Source organism: Piliocolobus tephrosceles, chromosome 17, assembly GCF_002776525.5.
Source record: "Piliocolobus tephrosceles isolate RC106 chromosome 17, ASM277652v3, whole genome shotgun sequence".
NCBI classification, from domain to species: Eukaryota; Metazoa; Chordata; class Mammalia; order Primates; family Cercopithecidae; genus Piliocolobus; species Piliocolobus tephrosceles.
Window position 1 is genome coordinate 18,591,321 of NC_045450.1, and position 21,567 is coordinate 18,612,887.

General features: G+C 44.0%; 1 protein-coding gene across 1 annotated transcript in view; it reads left to right on the top strand.

Moving 5' to 3' along the window:
- Positions 1 to 21,567, top strand: part of IQCK (IQ motif containing K) — a 133,288-nt gene that overhangs the window by 33,620 nt on the left and 78,101 nt on the right. The window contains exons 5-6 of the mRNA XM_023225017.2: positions 11,623 to 11,675; positions 11,808 to 11,885. Coding sequence (XP_023080785.1) covers positions 11,623 to 11,675; positions 11,808 to 11,885 — 131 coding nt within the window. The remainder of the gene's footprint in view (positions 1 to 11,622; positions 11,676 to 11,807; positions 11,886 to 21,567) is intronic.

The window sequence follows — 21,567 nt, forward strand, 5'->3', positions numbered from 1 at the left end:
TGACCCTTCTGATCTTCCGATTATAGTTATAGCTGCTTTCCTGAGTGCCCCTGGGCTGGCCACACTCTACAAGAGTTGGAAGGGGAAAAGGTTGTAAGGCAGGAAATCAACTGTGCAATTGTTAAAATAGAACTTCAACAGTGTTTTTAGACTGAAGTCTAGTTAAAAGGCCACAGTACCATTTCTGCTCTGCCGTGACCTGCATTGCATTCCACTGGAACAAATTAAGTCTGAGATGTGTAAATAGCGTTATGAAGATTAAACCTTACAGTTAGGTTGATGTTCTTAAGGAATTCCATGACATTCAGCCATGCCTTTGGATTAGGTTAATTGGAACACGAGTGATCAGAATTTAATTAGAATTTAATTGAACTGCTGTATTAAACAGAGCTGGCTCAGTGGCTACATTGCAAACTTCACTTGGAAATTCTTTTTGATGCATCTCTGAAAATATTTTGAGCACTCAGAGTAAAGTTAATCATTTTTACTGTAAGCAATTTTTGATAAAAGGCTTATATTGTTAGCAGTAAAAAGTAGTGGAAACGCAAATGAGTTTGTTTCAGCTGGGGAGTATTAAGTATGCAGAGCTAAGATTTCCTTATTTGCTGGAGTTAACTCTTTGAGGGCAGGTCCTGAACATGGCAGACAACCCCATACAAACTGCCCTAAGCAGAAAGGGATTGTTTTCTTTCTTTCTGTCTTTGTATATTACTTATTTATTTTTTGAGATAGAGTCTCACTCTGCCGCCCAGGCTGGGGTGAGATCATAGCTCACTGCAGCCTCAATCTACCCCAGCTCTAACGATCCTCCCACCTCAGCCTCCTGAGTAGCTGGGACTATGGGCATACATGCCACCATGCCTGGCTAGTTTTTGTATTTTTTGTAGAGATGGGGCTTTGCCATGATGGCCAGGCTGGTCTCAAACTTCTCAGCTTAAATGATCTGCTTGCCTCAGCCTCCCAAAGTGTTGGGATTACAGGTATGAGCCACCATGCCCGGACCTTTTAAAAAATGTAGACAAGAGGCCCAAAGAGGGATCTTCCAGCACAGCTTGATCTGGTGGCCCAGATGATATCTTCATGACTGTTGTCTCTCTTCCTCTGGGTTGGCTTCACCCTCAGATGGGCCGTCATCTTGTGGCACCAGCCTATGTCCTATAAGGCTCAAGTGTAGGAGAGAGAGAGAGAAAGTCTCTCCCAGAGTTTCTCTCTAATTGAGCCAACTCAGGTCAATTGCCTGAGTAATTGGGCTGGGCACAGTGGCTCACGCCTGTAATCCCCGGCACTTTGAGAGGCCAAGGCAAAAGGATAGCTTGAACCCAGGAGTTCCAGACCAGCCTGGTCAACACAGCAAAACCCCTGTCTCTAAAAAAAAAAAAAAAAAAAAAAAAAAAAAAAAAAAAAAAAAAACTTTTGAAAATTACCTGAGCATTGTGGCATGTGCCTGTAGTCCTAGCTACTCAGGAAGCTGAGGCATGGAGATCCCTTGAGCCTAGGACCCCACAGCTACAGTGAACTATGATCATGCCATTGCACTCCAGCCTAGGAGCAAGACCCTGTCTCTAAAAATAAAATAAATAAATAAAAATACCTTCTTTGGAATAAGTCCTTGGAACTAGGGGAATTGTGATTTAGTGGCATGTTAGGCAAGGAAAGGGGCCCCACCCAAAGCCCATAGTTTTTGCTGGGGAAAAATGGATTCCTGAAAGGAACTCAGGGTGCTGTTACCAAAATAAGATGGAAGGGATACTGAGCACATATCTTAGTTAGGGTGCATGATGTTGCAACTAGCAGGAAACTGACTTAAATAATACAGAGGATTTATTGGCTCAGGAAACTAGAAGGCCCCAAGGTAGAGAGGGAAGGCTTCGGGGTTGGTTTGATTCAGGAACTCTGTGATATAACTAAGGAGGACGTGGTTCTCTCCTGCCTCTCTTCTTGGCCTCTAGCAGAGTCAGCTTTATCCCGGGGCTGGCTTCCTTTGGATTGGCAAAACAGCCGCAACCACTGCCTCGGCTTTGTATCCACCTACTACATCAAACAGAAGGGGGCCAGCAAACTGTCTCAGGAAAGCGAAGGAAATTAACTTCCCAGAAGCCCCAGCACACCTCCCCTGACATCTCATCACTCTGCAGTGGGTCACATGCCCATTCCTGATTCAGTGCATCCCTTTGGCCAGGATAAATGTGGACCAGATTGGCTCAGGTCTAGGTGGGGTGAGGTGGGATTATCTCACCTGCCTTATCAGGGTTCACACCTGGAGCTGAGGTGGAGTTAACCATCTGCACCTACTGTCACTTACTACCCAGGTCAGGAGCTGCAGGGTGGCAGTTTGGGGGCATTTAATAACCACACTGGGGCCGTGCCTTACTCATTTTCTTTATCTCCTGTGTTTAGCACAGGGCGTGCACACAGTAAGTAAATGTTGAACAGAGTCAGACTGGAACAATGCACTTTGCTTAATTTGGAAAGAAATCAGTTTTGTGCATGAGTAAAATGATGGCTGAAAATACATTTTATGTCAGTTTTAAATATGGATTAAATGTGGACTCTGGGTAGAGGCCATAAGACCGCCTCTTTTCCTATCTTATTCCATGCAATGTAAATTTTTCCTTTTTGGCTTTTGGTTGCTCATCAAATTCCATTACAGTGAAGACTATTGTAGACCATAGTTGGTGTCAGGAAACTATTTCTAACTTCGGACAAATTCTTTGATGATCTCAGGACACTAAAATTTGCTACTACGAATAATTCTGTACAATTACAGAATTTTTTTCTCTTTCTTTCTTTTCTTTTTACATTCCTTGCCCATCTCATAGTCATTCATTGTAGTTATTTTCCTTTTTATAATTAAATACCTGAATATCCTTTAAAAAGTACAAGGGCTTTGGTCAGTGAGGAAGAAACTCTTATTTCCTGGTCTTGACCAATAAGGAAAGTTAGTAATACCATCAGCTTTTGTTCGAAAAAAAATTCTAAGGAGTGGAAACAATAGATTCTGGCAGGAAAGGTGTGGTAGAATTATTTTAGCATGATCCCTTTTCAGCCAAAACACTTTTTGAAATGACCCTGTGGCCCGGGCTGGAGGTCTTGGTCACTGTGATTAGTGCATGTTTTGAACTTCTTTGGAGAAGTATTAAGTTTTCTGTAATGAAATGCCTTCTCAGTGGAAAAAAAAATGTGAATACCTGTTTGCAGTTTGCTATAAATATTTTGGCATCTGGTTATAGGCCAAGTGTATGCTTATTTCTAGGATCATAGTTATGGATGGTTTCATCGTGTCTGGGAATTCTGGGGTATCTGGAAATGTGCTGTGGAAAATAATGTGGGGAAGGAGGCTGTGATGTTCTACGTGTATGCCACATCCACCGTCCTTAACTGCTGCTCTTTGTTCCTACTTTATCCACGTCCCCATCACCTAGACTACACGTGATCGAACCACGAATATGGATCAGGCCCTTGGGCAGCCACTCTTAGATGGCAAATGACTGTGAAATGGGCTACCCAACAGGGATGGTCTCTCTTGGGAGTATCTAACTAGTCCTATCAGATTCTCCCATCTGGGAAGTGGGGATGTCACACTGCAGAGAGAACAGGCAGACCATAGCGCAGGGAGGAGGGGACACCTAGAGACAACCGTAAAGGCAGAGAAAGGAGGACAGAGAATCAATTAGGAGAGAACAGCAGAAAAAGCAACAGCAAGCAATGAAAGGAGCCATGGCCAAGGAGCCGAACTCCGCATAACCATAACTAGAACCAGAACCGTTGTTGGATGACTGTAGCCTCGCCTGTGCCCTGAACAGCCATGAGCAATGGTCCAGTTCTTCCTGAGACCTGGCTCTGCCACCAGCCAGAGAAATTCTCATTTTCCCCACCATTCCTTTTACCTGTACAGTCACTCCCCGTGGTAGAATAGATTATACTTCAGAAATATTTTTGGCCTCTCCCTAAGGGAGGTTTGACCATGTGACCGTCTGCTTTGGTCAGCATGACATATGTCATTTCCAAACACATGCTGAAAGAGTCAAAACAGGCCAAGCGCAGTGACTTACACCTGTAATGCCAGCATTTTGGGAGGCTGAGGCAGGAGAATGACATGAACCCAGGAGGTGGAGCTTGCAGTGAGCTGAGATTGTGCCACTGCACTCCAGACAGCTGCCCTGTCCCTTCCATCTATGGGTGCCATCTATGAGGAACCAGACACCAAATCTGCTAGCACTTTTATCTTAGACTTCCCAGCCTCTAGAACTGTGAGAGATAAATGTTTGTTGTTTATTAGTCACCCAGTTTATGATATTTTTGTTATTGCCACCTGAATGGACTAAGACATGAAGTAAACTCAGCATATTTCTATTCCTTATAAGCCCAAAGAGTCTTAACCAACACAGTGCCGTAGCCAGCCACACGTCAGTCCCCAGGACTCACAGCATGTGCTTTTAACTTTTCTAGTTGGAATTATATGAGTCATCTGACGCCAATTCAATTGCTTTTTAATGCTAGCTGTTTCTCTTTCCAGCCTTCGGTCCTCCAGTGTATCTCGTCTACATGCATCCAGTATAAAAACTGGTACAAAATACTCTCTGGATTGAACCTCTATTAATTTCTGCATTTTTGGCTGGGCGCTGTGGCTCATGCCTGCAATCCCAGCACTTTGGGAGGCCAAGTCGGGTAGATCACTTGAGGCCAGCAGTTGGAGGCCAGCAGTTGGAGACCAGCCTGGCCAACATGGCAAAACCCCGTAACTACTAAAAACACAAAAATTAGCCAGGCCACGGTAATGCTATGCCTACGCCTGTAATCCTAGCTATTTGGGAGACTGAGGCTTGAACCCAGGTGGTGGAGGTTGCAGTGAGCGGAAATCGTGCCACTGCACTCCAGCCTGGGCAACAGAGTGAGACTCTGTCTAAAAAAACAAAATTCTGCATTTTCTCTTTTAGAGGTCTGGGTCTTTTTTGATGGTATTTTCCTCCCATTTCCCTTCTCCAATTTTATTATTTAAAAAATTAATCAGATAGATGAACTGAGAGAATTTTGGAATGCATTCCCACGTATCCACTGCCTTGATTCTACAATTTCCATTTTGTTTTATTTATTTTATCACATATCTATCCGTGAACCCATCAATCCATCCCTCTCTTCATTCATCTTGGTTTTCTGGATGCATTTCAGAGTAAGTTGCAGACTTTTGAGGACATGATGATGCCTTAACCCTTGACACCTAGTCTTTTTCCTTTTTAATTACAGATTAAAAGAATATTTTTAAACCTTGTTAGAGGCTGCCTTAACTGTTCCCTCTGCTCTCCCAAACTTGAGCATTTTCACCCGTTAACAATCAAGGGCTCAGTGTATTTGCCCACATTACATAAACCCTGTGTGCCCTCGCTGTCTAAATCTCGCTCTTTAATTTCTTTCTCTCCTACTTCCTCTCTTATTTCATCACTCACCACAACTTTTCATTTGCTTTTCCTTCTCTCTTTCAGCTCCTCAGCAGATAATTTTTAAACTAAACAACAGCTGAACAATATCCCCACTGTTCCACATGGCTGGGTATGCATAGCACGTCCACGCTTGCCCAGAACAGAAGGAAAACACTATTTCTTCCATTTTATTTCTTTGCATCAAAAGTGATTAAATCTGTGTGCATGACCTTCATACATCAGACCATTTGGCTATTTTTAAAATCTATTTATTAAAGTTAAGCTGCATTCTCTTTGCAGAAGTAATCTTTACCACTAAACGATGTGATAAATGCCGAGGGAACAATGCATCTTTTGTAGGGCAGGAGAGAGACACTGCCATCCAACAATTGCCAGATTGTTTAAATTATTATACAGCAATTCAGACTAGTTACATATTTGCATTGTTATACAAGTATTTTCTTATTTTGGTAAAAGATGGCTTTTTGAAGGGACTCCTATTCTTGCAGGGCAGATTAGAAGACCTTGTTACATGGGCTGATACATTGCGTTTTATTATGCCAGCCAGCAGTATTTCCATTTTTTTATAAAGCGGTTTCAGCAATGAGGTAAAAGATTGCAGGTAATCTCCAGTAACTCAGGCACCACGATATTTTATTTACTAAAAACTCCAATAAAGATTTCAGTAAAAATGTGAAGGAGCCTTTTCTTTTTGGTGAAACATCAATTCCACAACAATCGTTTCAACTTTATCTTGAATTATAAAGCTGAGTTTTCCATTTCAAAGTAAAGAGGAAAAAAGAAAAAAATTATGGAAACATTTTCATAGTAAAATATTGTGGGAAGAAAGAAAAGATAAATTGTCCAGAATTATATTAGCAATTCCTGCTTTTAAATATCAGAACCTGTGTACATGAGTTTTTTCTTGCTTTGATGCTTGAGAGTTGAATGGCTAATTCATTCATTCATTTACTCAACAGGAACTGCTCACCTGCTGTGTGCAGTGCAGTCAATTTTTTTTTTTTTTTTTTTTTTTTTGAGACAGAGTCTTGCTCTGTCACCCAGGCTGGAGTACAGTGGCCGGATCTCAGCTTACTGCAAGCTGCTCCTCTCGGGTTCATGCCATTCTCCTGCCTCAGCCTCCCGAGTAGCTGGGACTACAGGCGCCCACCACCTCGCCCAGCTAGTTTTTTGTATTTTTTAGTAGAGACGGGGTTTCACCATGTTAGCCAGGATGGTCTCGATCTCCTGACCTCGTGATCCGCCCGTCTCGGCCTCCCAAAGTGCTGGGATTACAGGCTTGAGCCACCGCGCCCGGCGAATTTTTTTAAATTAATTACTTTTTTTTTTTTTTGAGATGGAATCTTGCTCTGTTGCCCAGGCTGGAGTGCAGTGGCGTGATCTCAGCTCACTGCAACCTCCGCCTCCCAGGTTCAAACGATTCTCCTGTCTCAGCTTCCTGAGTAGCTGGGATTACAGGCACGTGTCACCATGCCTGGCTTATTTTTATATTTTTAGTAGAGATGGGGTTTCGCCATGTTGGCCAGGCTGGTCTCAAACTCCTGATCTCAAGTGATCCGCCCGCCTCGGCCTCCCAAAGTGCTGGGATTACAGGCGTAAGCCACCACGCACAGCCTCAGTGCAGTCAATTAAGCACTGGGAATAAAAAAAAAAAAAAAAAAAAAAAAAGACATGTGGCCTGTCCTCAGAGAGCTTATGATTCAGTAGGGAAGACAAACATGGCAGACCTGTGTTATAGTCTCAGGTGCTATGACAGAGAATCACACGGAAAACTGGAGTAGAGCCCTCCCTAAACTTAAAAGGGTGAGACTGGGCAAAGTGGTCCATGTCTATAATCCTAGAGCTTTGGAAGGCCGAGATAGGAGGATCACTTGAGCCCAAGAGACTGAGACCAGCTTGGGCAACACAGTGAGACCTCATCTCTCCAAAAAGTTTTAAAAATGTATTAGCCAGGTGTGGTGGTGCATGGCTTTAGTTCCAACTACTCAAGAGGCTGAGGCATGAGGCAGGAGGATCTCTTGAGCCCAGGAGTTTGAGACCAGCCCGGGCAACAGAGTGAGACCCCGTCTCTACAAAAAGTTTTAAAAGTATATTAGCCAGTGTAGTGGCATATGTTTGTAGTCTCAACTACTCAAGAGGCTGAGGCAGAAGGATTGCTTGAGCCCAGGAGTTTGAGGCTGGAGAGAGATCATGCCACTATACTCCAGCCTGGGTGACAGAGAGAGACTCTGTCTCTGTCTCTAAAATTTAAAAAATATATAATTTTTTAAAAAGACAGGGCCGGGCGCGGTGGCTCAAGCCTGTAATCCCAGCACTTTGGGAGGCCGAGACGGGCAGATCACGAGGTCAGGAGTTCGAGACCATCCTGGCTAACACGGTGAAACCCCGTCTCTACTAAAAAATACAAAAAGCTAGCCGGGCGAGGCGGCTGGTGCCTGTAGTCCCAGCTACTCAGGAGACTGAGGCAGGAGAATGGCGTAGACCCGGGAGGCGGAGCTTGCAGTGAGCTGAGATCTGGCCACTGCACTCCAGCCTGGGCGACAGAGCGAGACTCCGTTTCAAAAAAAAAAAAAAAAGACAGTGAGAATGCTCAGAAAGGCTTCCTGGAGGCATCATGAAGGATAAATGGTGGTTAACTGACTGGAGAAGACAGTAATAGTGCTTAAAAGTCTCTGTGTTTCAAATAATAAACAACCTAATGCAAACTGGCTTAAGTGCAAAAGAGAATATTGGTTCTTGTACCCGAAAGGTTCAGGGAACTTTGGCTTCAGTCATAACTGGACCCAGGATCTAGTAGCGTATCATCAGTATCATCAGGCATCTGCCACTGTTTGTCTACCCAACAGCATCTCCCTTCTTCCTTGTTAATAGAGCCCCAAATTCGTTCATTCTCAGTGGAACTGCTTTGTCTTTCAGGAGTGGCTGGGTTTAACTCATTACATCTGCGACAGTCGTGTTTCCAATACATTCATGTTCGGAGGTCTTGGGAGTTATACTTCAACATACGAATTTTGGGGTGATACAATTCAACCCTAAACACTCAGCCTTTCCCTTCTTCATTTCTCTCATCTCCTGCTGATATCTCCCATTGACTGGACCGATCTGGAGGGTATGTTACAGGAAAGGGGTCCTGATCCAGACCCCAAGAGAGTTCTTGGATCTTGTGCAAGAAAAATTTCAGGGCAAGTCCATAAAGTGAAAGCAAGTTTATTAGGAAAGTATAGGAATAAAAGAATGGCTACTCCATAGATAAAGCAGCCCCTAGGGCTTCTGGTTGCCCATATTTATGGTTATTTCTTGAGTATATGCTAAACAAGGGGTGGATTATTCATGCCTCCCCTGTTTAGATGATATAGGGTAACTTCCTGAGATCGCCATGGTATTTGTAAACTGTCATGGCGCTGGTGGGAGTGTAGCAGTGAGGATGCCCAGAGGTCACTCTTGTCGCCATCTTGGCGTTGGTGGGTTTTGGCCGGCTTCTTTACTGCAACTGTTTCATCAGCAAGGTCTTTATGACCTGTATCTTGTGCTGACCTCCTGTCTCATCCTGTGACTTGGAATGCCTTAACCATCTGGGAATGCAGCACAGTAGGTCTCAGCCTCATTTTACCCAGCTCCTATTCAAGATGAGTTGCTCTAGTTCACGTGCCTCTGACATTTCCAATAAGGTCACATTCCGAAGGGGTTATACTTCATCATATGAATTTTGGGGTGATACAATTCAACCCCTAATACTCCATCTCTCTGATCTCCTGCTGGTACCTCCCATAGGATGGACCCATCTGGAGGGTATGGGAGCCTGGTTGATGTGAACCATGAAAAGCAGCTTCCTGAGGCACAGAGCAGGGTAGGGAGGGTGGATCTGGAGATGCAAAGAGGATATCCAGGACACTTTGTAGCATCTTTCTTCTTGGGAAGGATCTCTCCACATGGCAACCAACACCTCTAGACTGACTTGGTTCTTAGCTGCTGCTATTTTTAAAAGAAGACACAGAGATTTTATCACCCGATTTCCATAATAATTCTCTAAAAGAAGTTGACTGGTATTCTTTGGGTTCCAAGAAGAAACTTGAAATGGAAATAGAAGACAGGATATCTGGTGCTCCACCCCATTGCAGGCTCAGCTTATCTTCTCCCCTTTACTCTGGGATGTCTTTTCCCTTGTGGCTTACTAGGTATCTGTCCCTTAGGGGCTGCATTCAGCTGCCTGTATTGAACATTCAAGAACAGTGGCAATAAAACGAATGAAGTTTATTTCTCCTTACACATTTAGATGTCCAGAGTAGGGCAGGCCCAAGCTGGTGCTGTGGCTTAAGGAAGACGCTGGCTCTTTCTATCCCCTGCTTCACCATCCTTAGCACGTGGCTTTGGGCCTCATGGCTAAAAGGGGCTACTCCACTTCCAGCCCCACATCTGTGTTCCAGCCTGAAGAAGTGATATGAAACTTCAAGGAGGAAGGGGCAGCAGAAATCAGGAAAGCAGAATTTTCTCAGAGGTCCCTAGAATATGTCTGTTTCTATCTCATCGGGCAGAACTGTATGACATAGCTGTCCCTTGCTACATGGGAGCCTGGGAAATGTAGATCTTTGGCTGAGCTGATTGCCATTTGGAAGCAATCATGTTTCTGTTAATAAGGCTGAAGTGGAGAGTGGACCTTGGGTGGAGAGCTAGCAGGGTCAGCCACATCACTGGTGGCACCTGTGTGTGGGGTGTCTCATGAAGGTGGCACTCAGACCCAAAGGACTGCTGTTCAGAGGACTTGAGTGAATCTGGGGTAAAGCAATATATACAATTACTCATAAAAGAGAAGCACAGTCTAAATTTAAATAACAAAATCCTCCAATTCCAAAAGTATGTAATAAACCCCGATGTGAGCACTGTCTTTTATTAGTACCTAATGTCAGAAAATGTGCTTATTGAAAGAGGTCTAAAGAAATGTCTTTAGAAATCTTTGCCCAAGTTACTGTTTCTTGATGTTCTTATAAATCTCATAAAGGATTCATGCCTATTTCATCTAACACAAGCAATCAATTAACCTCCTTTCCTTTTTCCTACTCAGACATGTGGGCAAAGTAAGAATATACAGTTGACTCCTAAACAATACAGGTGCCAAACCCTCGTGCAGTCAAAAATCCACTTACAACTTTGGCTGGGCACAGTGGCTCACACCTGGAATCCCAGCACTTTGGGAGGCCAAGGCAGGGCAGACTGCTTGAGCTCAGGAGTTTGAGACCAGCCTGGGCAACATGATGAAACCCCATCTCTACAAAAAATACAAAAATTAGCCAGGTGTGGTGGTGTGTGCCTGTAGTCCCAGGTACTGGGGAGGCTGAGGTGTGAGGGTCACTTGAGCTCGGGAGGCAGAAGTTGCAGTGAGCTGAGATCACGCCACTGCACTCCAGCCTGGGTAATAGAATGAGGCCCTGTCACAAAAAGAAAGAAAGAAAATCCACATAAAACTTTTAACTCCCTCAAAACTTAACTACTAATAGCCTACTGTTGACTGGAAGCCTTACCAGTAGCACAAATTTTGTATGTTATATGTATTATATACTGTATTCTTATAAGTAAGGTAGCAAAAGAAAATTTATTAAGAAAATTATAAAAAAACAGAAAATATATTTACCAGTCATTAAGTGGAAGTGGATCATCATAAAGGTCTTCTTCCTCATCTTCAGGTTTAGTAGGCTGAGAAGGAGGAAGAGGAAGGATTGGTCCTGCTGTCTCAGGGGTAGCAGAGGTGGAAGGGAAGGCAGGAGAGGCAGGCACACTTGGTGTTAAGTTTTTTTGTTTTTTTGACACATAGTCTCACCCTGTTGCCCAGGCTGGAGGGCAGTGGCAAAGTCTCGGTTCATTGCAACCTCCACCTCCCAGGTTCAAGCGATTCTCCTGCCTCAGCCTCCTGAGTAGCTGGGACTACAGGCGCCCGCCACCATGCCTGGCTAATTTTTGTATTTTTAGTAGACACAGGGTTTCACTGTGTTGGCCAGGCTGGTCTCGAACTCCTGACCTCAAGTGATCCACCCACCTTGGCCTCCCAAAGTCCTGGGATTACAGTCGTGAGCCACCACACCCGGCCGGTGTTAAGCTTTATTGAAAAGAGTCATGTATAAGTAGACCTGTGCAGTTCAAATCCATGTTGTTTAAGGGTCAGCTGTAATTTAATTATCTCTTCTTTCTTTAGAGGAAAAGAACCAAATTCATTGCCTGTGATTTTCTGACCGAGTGGTTATACAAGTAAGCTGTTCATGTCTGATGATTCAGTAATCCTAAGAATTCATTCGTGTTAATTTGCAAGCAGAATAGCAACAACTGACTTGAATTCTTGCTTATTGTTTTCTTGTCAATCAAACATGGCATCTTGACCAGCCAAAATCCAAAGAGGGCAGGGGAGCCATTCACAGAATTTTTCTCCATTCCATTTGTGGAGGAGTGGCTAAAGCAACAGTAAGTATGACACAAGGCTTTGAATAATTTATTCCTAATTTAATATTGTGTTAATAATAGTTTTCTTCAATCTAAGAGAACAAACTGATGTGATCCATCCAGGACTCTGGGCCAGTCATATTTCTGACAATCTTGTCTCTAGTTATTCTTAGCCTAGGCTAACCTTATCCTAATCATGCCAGTAATTTCATTCAAGAAGCACTCCAGAAAACAAACAAACAGAAAATTCTTATCCTAAGTAATTTATCCCTCCATTCCCTTCATTTTTTTCTCTCTCTCTGATGGTCATTATGTCTCAGGAAATATGACTAAGCTTTTCTAAATACTTAGAAAATACTAAAAGAGCTTAAATAGTAAGTTACCTGCATCAATTCTCCATTTACAATATAATAAAGAACATGACAGATAAAATTAAAACTCTTTGACCATTCTAATATGGGTTTCCTCCCCACATTAAAGTAATCAGTTCAGTCTACAGTGCAACCTTCCAGACCTTTTATTTAGCTATATAAAATCAGTCTATGCTGCTCTGTCTATGGAGTAGCCATTCTTTTATTCCTTTAATTTTTAAATAAACTTCCTTTCGCTGGGCGCATTAGCTCACGCTGGTAATTCCAGCACTTTGGGAGGCCGAGGCAGGTAGATCACGAGGTCAGGAGATCGAGATCATCCTGGCTCACAAGGTGAAACCCTGTCTCTACTAAAAATACAAAAAAATTAGCCAGGAGTGGTGGCAGGCACCTGTAGTTCCAGCTACTTGGGAGGCTGAGGCAGGAGAATGGTATGAACCTGGGAGGCAGAACTGGCAGTGAGCCAAGACGGTGCCATTGCACTCCAGACTGGGTGACAGAGTGAGATTCCATCTCAAAAAAAAAAAAAAAAAATCCTTTTATATCTGATCGGGCATGGTGACTTATGCCTGTAATCCCAACACTTTGGGAGGCCGAGGCAGGTGGATCACTTGAGATCAGGAGTTCAAGACCAGCCTGGCCCACAGGGCAAAAACCCCATCTCTACTAAAAATACAAAAATTAGCTGGGCATGGTGGCACGTGCCTGTAATCCCAGCTACTTGGGAGGCTGAGGCAGGAGAATCGCTTGAACCTGGATGGTAGAGGTTGCAGTGAGCCAAGATCATATCACTGCACTGCAGCCTAGGGGACAGAGTGAGATTCTGTCTCGAAGAAAAGTTTAGATTCTCAGTTCTCAGTTGTCACATATTTTACTTAAATCTGCCCTCTTTGAGAATGCCAAGATGAACAGACCCTTGGCTGACTTTTGCAATTTTGAGAATTTAAAAAACCCCAGATATTAACCAGTTTTTTTTTTTTAATGTAAGATTACGCATTGAAAGGAGAGAAACATCGGAAAACCTTGTTTCTTATTCAGCTTTTAAACCTGTGCCTGATTTTATCCGCTATGAAATGTATAGCCCAAAATTTATTGATTTACATATATTTTTCTAAGACAAGTTTGTTTATCATTCTCCGAGTTGCTGCTTTGCCTTGAAAATAAAACATTTTTCCATTTGTAATAACCAATGAAAAATAATCTTAAAAATAAGAGAACTTCTCTAATAAGAATCCTCTTAGATTTGTTTTTTATACAAATATCTTAATTTTAAATGGCACTGATGTCCACAGGATGCTCGTGTAAATACACCGTAAAGGAGCAGTAGCAGTCATTTCAGCTGCACTCCACGGGAACAGAAACACAAGAGCTCTTGCTTTAACTGGCATTTGTATTCTCTACATCCATTACCTTTCAAAGAGATGCCCAGATGCATGATAAAAATTAAAGTGATACTAATCTATTTGATGCAATGAATATCTATTGAACACCTACCCAGTTCAACTAAACAGAGCTTGGTGCTGTGGAAAAAACAGAGATGAATGAAGTATGGCCCTGGCCCTTGGGGTGAGGGAGACGTGTTTACGACTTGCTGTACTTTCTGTAGTGAGTGTTGTAATACAAATGTTAACAAAGCATTAAAGGGAAGTGGGGAAGCATGAGACCATCCACGTGCCCTTCCTGGTGGGCCTGGAGCCAGCCCAGCTGGGGCAGCGGCCAAGCTGGTTGGTGCCCAGATTTGGTCTAAGGCAGGAACTCAAATGCTGCATTCTTCTTGTCTCAAGTAGGAATAGTCAGAGAAGCAAGTAGAAACCAAAATTCTTAAGGAGAACAAGGTAGGAGCCGGGAAATATCCAATCCAGGTTGGCTCAACCTTGGCGCTATTGACATTTAGGACTGGATAATTCTTTGCTGTAAGGAGCTATGACCTGTGCATTGTAGGATGTTTTGCAGCATCTCTGGCCTCCACCCACTAGATGCCTGTAGCACCCTCCTACCGGTTGTGACAATCAAGACTATCTCTAGACACTACTGTATGTCCCCAACGGGAATAAGGCAAAATTGCCTCTGGTTGAGAACCTCTGATTTAGTCCAGTAGTTTCAGAACTTTAAACCAGCACTTTGAGAGGCCGAGGTGGGCAGATTACTTGAGGTCACGAGTTCGAGACCAGCCTGGCCAATGCAGTAAAACCCCATCTCCACTAAAAATACAAAAATTAGCCAAATATCGTGGTGCGTGCCTGTAATCTCAGCTACTTGGGAAGCTGAGGCAGGAGAATTGCTTGAATCCAGGGGGCAGAGGTTGCAGTGAGCCAAGATGGTGAAACAGGAAAAGTTACCTGGTCCCCCTCGCAGGGCACGCAACAGGAGTATGTGGCTGGCTTCTTCAGTGCCCTGCTGCTCAAACCTCTAGGGGAGCATCCAGACAGGCAGGCTGTGGGGCTCCCACCTGATGGCGGTGTCTATAGGTGAATTTATAGCTGAAGCCCCAGTAGGCATATGTTACCGGGTGCTCTCTTGGTTTGCCATCCATAGGCGGTTTGTGTTAACCAGCTCAATTCACCCTCTACCTTGTTGCAAGGACAGAGGAATTTCTGTATCCCAGGTTCTTGCCTTTGTGTACCGGAGGAATCAGATCACACGTGGGCTTGGAGAAGGAGTGCAAAGTTTTATTGAGTGGAAGTAGCTCTCAGCCAATGGAGGAGCCAGAAGGGCTCCATGGTTTTTCCCATGGAGTTGGGCTGCTCAGCGGCCACAGCTCTCCTCCGACTAACTGCCCTGGCCAAACTCAGTCTCATCCTGCCAGGTGCCTGTGCCTGTCCCTGTGCTCTTCTGCCAGTGTGCTCCTCTCAACATCCTCTCGATGAGCAGCTGCTTGTGTCTTTTTACACTGATGTGTTTCTCCCCACGTTTGGCTGCCTGTGTGTCTGCCCACTAGGGTCTCGGGCTTTTATATGCCCAGGGTGGGGGGAGCGTGGCAAGCCAGGGTGGTCCTGGGAAATGCAACATTTCGGCAGGAAATGCCTGTTCTCATCTAGGTCCCTGGGGGTGGAGCCCTAGCCAAGGACCACGCCCTGCTCTATGCAGCACCTCCCCTACCACCTTCTGTATTATTTAAAGGGACCACGCTCTTCCCTTCCCAGCACTCCTGTATCAGTGGTACCACTGCACTCCAGCCTGGGTGACAGAACAAGATTCCATCTCAATAAACAAATAAATAAATAAATAAAAATAATATCACCCAGGGAACTTTGGAAAAATATTGGTACCTAACTTCACCCAGATAGATTAAATCATAATCTTCAGGTATAGCCTGGGCGTTGTTTTTTTGCTTTTTTTTTTTTTTTTTTTAAGCTTCCTAGGTAATTCTAATATATAGCCAGGGTTAAGAGCTTATCCATCCATAGGACAGAAAAAGCACTGCATCCAGGAACTAATAAATAGTATAATTGAGTCATTGCTTCACTAAGTGCTTTGATACATGCCATCTCATTTAATCTTCACAGCAACACTAGGATGTAGGTACTAAAGCTGAGAGCCCACAGCTGGGAAGTCAACCATGAAGTGAGATGGGACTTGGGCAAATAAGGTGGTGATTATACGAGTATTATGGATGGACATTTTGAGTACGGCTTAATGATACAGATTGGAGGAAGATTACTTTTGAGGGGGAGACTCTGTCAAGACTTTTTAAAGGAAGTGAAATATAAACTACAGTAGTACTTCAGGCAGAATTAAGAGCCTGAGCTTTTGGGATAGATAAACCAGTATGCAAATCTCCACCACTGGCTGGGTGCAGTGGCTGACACCTGTAATCTCAGCACTTTGGGAGGCTGAGGCAGGCAGATCACCTGAAGTCAAGAGTTTGAGACTAGCCTGGCCAACATGGCAAAACCCTGTCTGTACTGAAAATACAAAAATTAGCTGGGCATGGTGGTGTGCGTCTGTAATCCTAGCTACTCAGAAGGTGAGGCAGGAGAATTGCTTGAACCGGGAGGCGGAGATTGCAGTGAGCTGAGATTGCACCACTGCACTCCAGCCTGGGTGACAGAGTGAGACTCTTTCTTAAAAAACAAAAAACAAACAAACAAACAAAAAAAAACAAATCACCACTTACTGATCCTATGATCTTGGGCAAGTGTTTATTTATCTATTACTGTGTAACAAATTGCCCCAAAACTTAGTGACTTAAAGTCATAGATATTATCCTGTAATTTCTCTGGGTCAGGAATTTGGTAGCAGCTTAGCTGGGTGGTTGTGGTTCAGAGTCTCCCATGAGGTTGTAGTCAAGATGTCACAGGGGGTGCAGTCATCTGAAGGCCCAACTGGGGCTGGAGGTTCTGCTTTTAAGATGGTGCACAAGGCCGGGCGCAGTGGCTCAAGCCTGTAATCCCAGCACTTTGGGAGGCCGAGACGGGTGGATCACGAGGTCAGGAGATCGAGACCATCCTGGCTAACACGGCGAAACCTCGTCTCTACTAAAAAATACAAAAAACTAGCTGGGCGAGGTGGCGGGTGCCTGTAGTCCCAGCTACTCGGGAGGCTGAGGCAGGAGAATGGCGGGAACCCGGGAGGCGGAGCTTGCAGTGAGCTGAGATCCAGCCACTGCACTCCAGCCTGGGCCGCCGCAGAGCAAGACTCCGTCTCAAAAAAAAAAAAAAAAGAAAAAGATGGTGCACAAATATGTTGTTGGTTGTTGTTTGGAGGCCTTAAATTTTCCCCATCTGAGTCTTTCCATGAGCTGCTTGAGTATCCTCATGACATGGTGACTGGCCTCCTTCAGAGTGAAAGATTTGGGCACAAGAAGGAAGCATGGTACCTTTTATGACCTAGTCTTGGAAGTCACATACCTCCATTTCCATCACATTCTATTAGAAGCAGGTCACCAAGTGCTACATTCGAGGTTTAATAATTAAGCTCCACCTTAGGGAGGGAGGAGTATCAAAGAATGTGTGGACATATTTATTTTAAAAGTATCACAGCATGTCTGTCTCTAGGCCTCCAGTTCCTTATTGGTAGATGTGGTGGTTGTGAAGATGTGGTGAAATGATACAGCTACAAATGGGATCATGAACAAGCCCAACCTATAGTAACATGTGGCTTACTAAATGGTGAATAGTGGCTTATTGCCATTGGTGAACATTGTGACATTCCAGGCCAAAGACCCAAAGGTGGGAGAAGAGACAAGATTTGGTCCAGTCACAGGAAACCAGCATTGCTAGCTCCTGGAGTGTGTGAGGACGTAGGGATGAGACGGAAGCTATGGCTAGAAGGCAGTTAGGAGGTGGATTATCATTTTCAGTAAAAGAAAGAAGTTTGGGCATTATTCCATAAGCAGGAGATCATTCAAAAGGCTTTTGAGCAGAGGTAAAATAGGATTAGGCTGTTTTGGAAAGATAATTCCTGAATCAGTGCAGAGGACATCTGAGATTGGGGAGAGCCTGGAGTTGGGACTGCTAGTTCCAAGACTGTCTTTACAGCCGTAAGGTATTGAGTTAGGGCCATGTTAGTGGAAAAGAGGGGACATGGGATGGGTAGAATGGATGGATGACACAGGATAAATTTAGGGGTAGAGAAGGAGTGTGCCTGAAACGGTGAGATTTGCTCCTGGGTATGTGGGCGGCCCATAATGGAAGCCAAGAGACCCAGCCAGAAGAGCAAGTGCAAGGGTAAAATGACAATTCCTGTCTGGGGCACATTTAGATTGAGGTGCTTCTAGTATATCCATCCCAGAAAACATTGGCCTAAAGCTTAGAAGTAGGATACGAAGAGAAATGGTTTGGGAATCAAGAGCCCCACATAGAATGTATGGATTAAGTCAAGATGGACAAGGGCTGAACCGAGGGGTAGCCCAGAGTTGGTTCCAGAAGTTCAATGAATGGCACGTACTCTAAGTCATGTGTTTGGCAGTGTAACGATGACTTGTCTTGAAGCTGTGTTTGCAAAGCAAGCCGTTGTTTCAACTTAGAGTCTATGTTGATTTTAAATGACTGGCAGGGAGAAATAGGGGTGTGTTTATTTTCTATTGCTGCTGGTACAAATAACCCCAGAACTGGTAGCTTTAAAACAACACAAATGTATTACTATACTGTTCAGGAGATCCAAAGCTTGACTTGGATTTCACTGGGGTAAAATCAACGTGTTGGCAGAGCCCAAGTCTTTTCTGGAGTTTCTAGGGGAAAATGTTTCCCTGCCTTTTCAAGCTTCTAGAAACTGTCTGCATTCCTTGGCTAGTGGCCCCTGCATTCCTTTTCAAAGCCAACAATGTTGCATCTCTCTGACCCTCTTTCTTAGTCATATCTCTCTGACTTTCTTTTTTGGGGGGCGGGGGGGGGACAGGGTCTAACTCTGTCACCCAGGCTGGAGTGCAGTTGTGAAATTTTGGCTCACTGCAACCTCTGTCTCCCAAGTTCAAGTGATTCTCCTGTCTCACCCTCCCAAGTAGCTGGGATTACAGGCATGTGCCACCGTACCCGACTAATTTTTGTATTTTTAGTAGAGACAGGGTCTCATCATGTTGGCCAGGCTGAACTCAAACTCCTGGTCTCAAGTGATCCACCTGCCTCAACCTCCTAAAGTGCTGGGATTATAGGTGTGAGCCATCTCGCCTGGCCTCTCTGACTCTCTTTTGCCTCCATCTTCCACTTTTAAGGACTCCTGTGATTACATTAGCTCACCTAGATAATTCAGGATAACCTTCCCATTGCAAAATCCTTGACTTAATCGCATCTGCAAAGTTTCTTTTGCCATTGTCAGGTAACATATTCACAGGTTCTGGGAATTTTTTGGGAGGGATGAGAGGGGGACAGGGTCTCCCTCTGTTGCCCAGGCTGAACTGCAGTGGCACAATCACAATTCACTGCAGCCTTGACTTCCTGGACTCAAGCCATCCTCCCACCTCGGCCTCCTGAGTAGCTGCGGCTACGGGTGCATGCCATCGCACCCAGCTAATTTTTGTATTTTTGGTAGAAACAGTGTTTTGGCATGTTGCCCAGGTGGGTCTCAAACTCCTGAGCTCAAGCAATCTGCCTGCCTTGGCCTCCCAAAGTGCTGGGATTGTAGTTTTAAGCCACCATGCCCAACCAGTTGCTGGGAATTTTGATGTAGACATCTTTAGGACCCAAATTCTGCCTACCACAAAGGATAATGGAGAATGTGGAAACATTTAAAGTCCCTTTCTCTTGGAGATCACCTACATGTTGCTGAAGATCACTTACATTTTAAAATAGTATTCCAGGTTTTGTATAATAAAAATGATACATGCTGAGTGAAAAAATTCAAACAAAGCAGAAAAAAGAAAAAGGCACAGATCACCCAAGAGCCAGCCTCCCGAATATAACCATTGTTGACATTTTGGTGAACTTTTCAGATACTTTTCTATGTATCTCCATATGTATATAGATATACAAAAAATTTGTAAGTATTCCTCTGAGACCAGAGCTAAGAATGAGAGAGAAGTTGAGGTGGAGAGAGAAGCACCGAGAAAGTTCATGGTGGGTGCTGTCACTCACGTTCACATTCATATAGGTGTGAAGGCATCTGCTGAGAGGGAGGCAGAGGTTTACGGAGGAGGGGAGGGGGTTGCAACAGCTGCTGTGGTGAAACCGACAGGGAATCAATGAGGGATAAATAGGGATGGACCAGCTGATGGCCTGAATTTGTGGTGCATATAAACAGCCTGCTTATGTGATTGTCTCCAGCAACCCTCCACAGCTCTGGAAAGGGGGTGGAGAACAGATGGTTGGTAAAATCAGGGTTGAAGACTGGCAAAGCTATTCTAGTAAAAGGTCTAGACTGGGCCCAGGGGATCGTAGGTACAAGTGAAAGCATTGTTTCCTTTTTAAAGAATGTCTTACATTTTTAAATCATAAATTACCATATTTTCTGAATTATGTTAACGCTTTAGCAACCAATTTTCGAAAGAAACCCTACATTAGGTGTTCACGTTGAAGGTAAGAAACATACCAAACTCAGGAACACTAAGATGAGGGTAGTGGGGTCTGTCTTAGAATCAAGACAATTTGTTTTTAAAGATTCTAATGTGTGGATCTTAATTGGATCCCAATTCAAAGAAACGATATAAAAAATTGGAGACAGCTGAAAATTTGAACACTTAATAGTTGATGAAATAAAAAATTATTATTTAACAGATGATGATGAGAATACCGATTTCATAGTCACGATTAAAAAGTTATTACTTTTTAGAGAAACATGCCAAAATATTTCTGTATGAAATTACATATTCTATGGACGGGGTGAGGGAGGGAAGCTACCATTAACTGACATGGAGAACAGTATAATTGAAGCTGGTTGATGGAGACATGGATTCATTTCAATTTTTTCTGTCTACTTTTGTATAGCTTTTAAAATTTCTATAACAAAAGATTTTTAAATGAGATTAGGGCCCGGTGCAGTGGCTCATGCCTCCTAGCACTTTGAGAGGCTGAAGCAGAAGGATTGCTTGAGCCCAGGAGTTTGGACCAGCCTGGGAAACATAGTGAGACCCCATCTCTATAAAAAATCAAACATCAGCTGATCATGATGGTGCTCACCTGTGGTCCCAGCTACTCAGGAGGCTGAGGTGGGAGGATCTCTTGAGCCTCAGAGGTTTAGGATGCAGTGAGCTGTGGTTGTGCTGCTCAATCCAGCATGGGTGACACAGTGAGATACTGTCTCAAAAAAAAATAATAATTAAAAACACATTAAAATGAGATTGTTCAAAGCTCCTTATGAGCACTTGATAGTGTAGGAGATGTGCCCTGGGCAAGGAGGTATCTACTGGAGGGCAGTGAACCAGGAGGGCTGGGGGCCATTCCCTACTGGAGGTGGCTGGAGTGACAGACAATGGAGGTCTGAGTTTTCCTATGATCATGCTGAGAAACTCAAATGGCATTGAGGGAAAATGGCTCTGGGGGAAGGGGAGATGGCAGGTGCAGTCCAACTGACAAGTGTTGTGGTGCTGAGAAGGTCTTGGTCACCCCTCCAGAGACCTGGCTTTAAATGTGCACAATTTCCCAACCAATTATCTTATGTTAGTTTCAGGTAAATCCAACCCCCCCCACCAAATCCACACCCATTTTCCCCAGAAACAATGAGAAGGAGGATTAACATGATCAGAGTCTTGAGTTTGTTCTAAAGAACAAGTCTCCAATAATCTCAGAGTTCCTGGGGAACAAGGACATGGCTTTCTATGTCAAGGGTCAGCAAACTTTTCTGTAGAGGATGGTAAGTCTTTTAGGCTTTGCAAGCCACAGACAGTCTTTCAGTTACTCAACTCCCTAGTTGTGTCATGAAAGCAGCCATAGATGTACCATATGTGAATGAATGGGTGT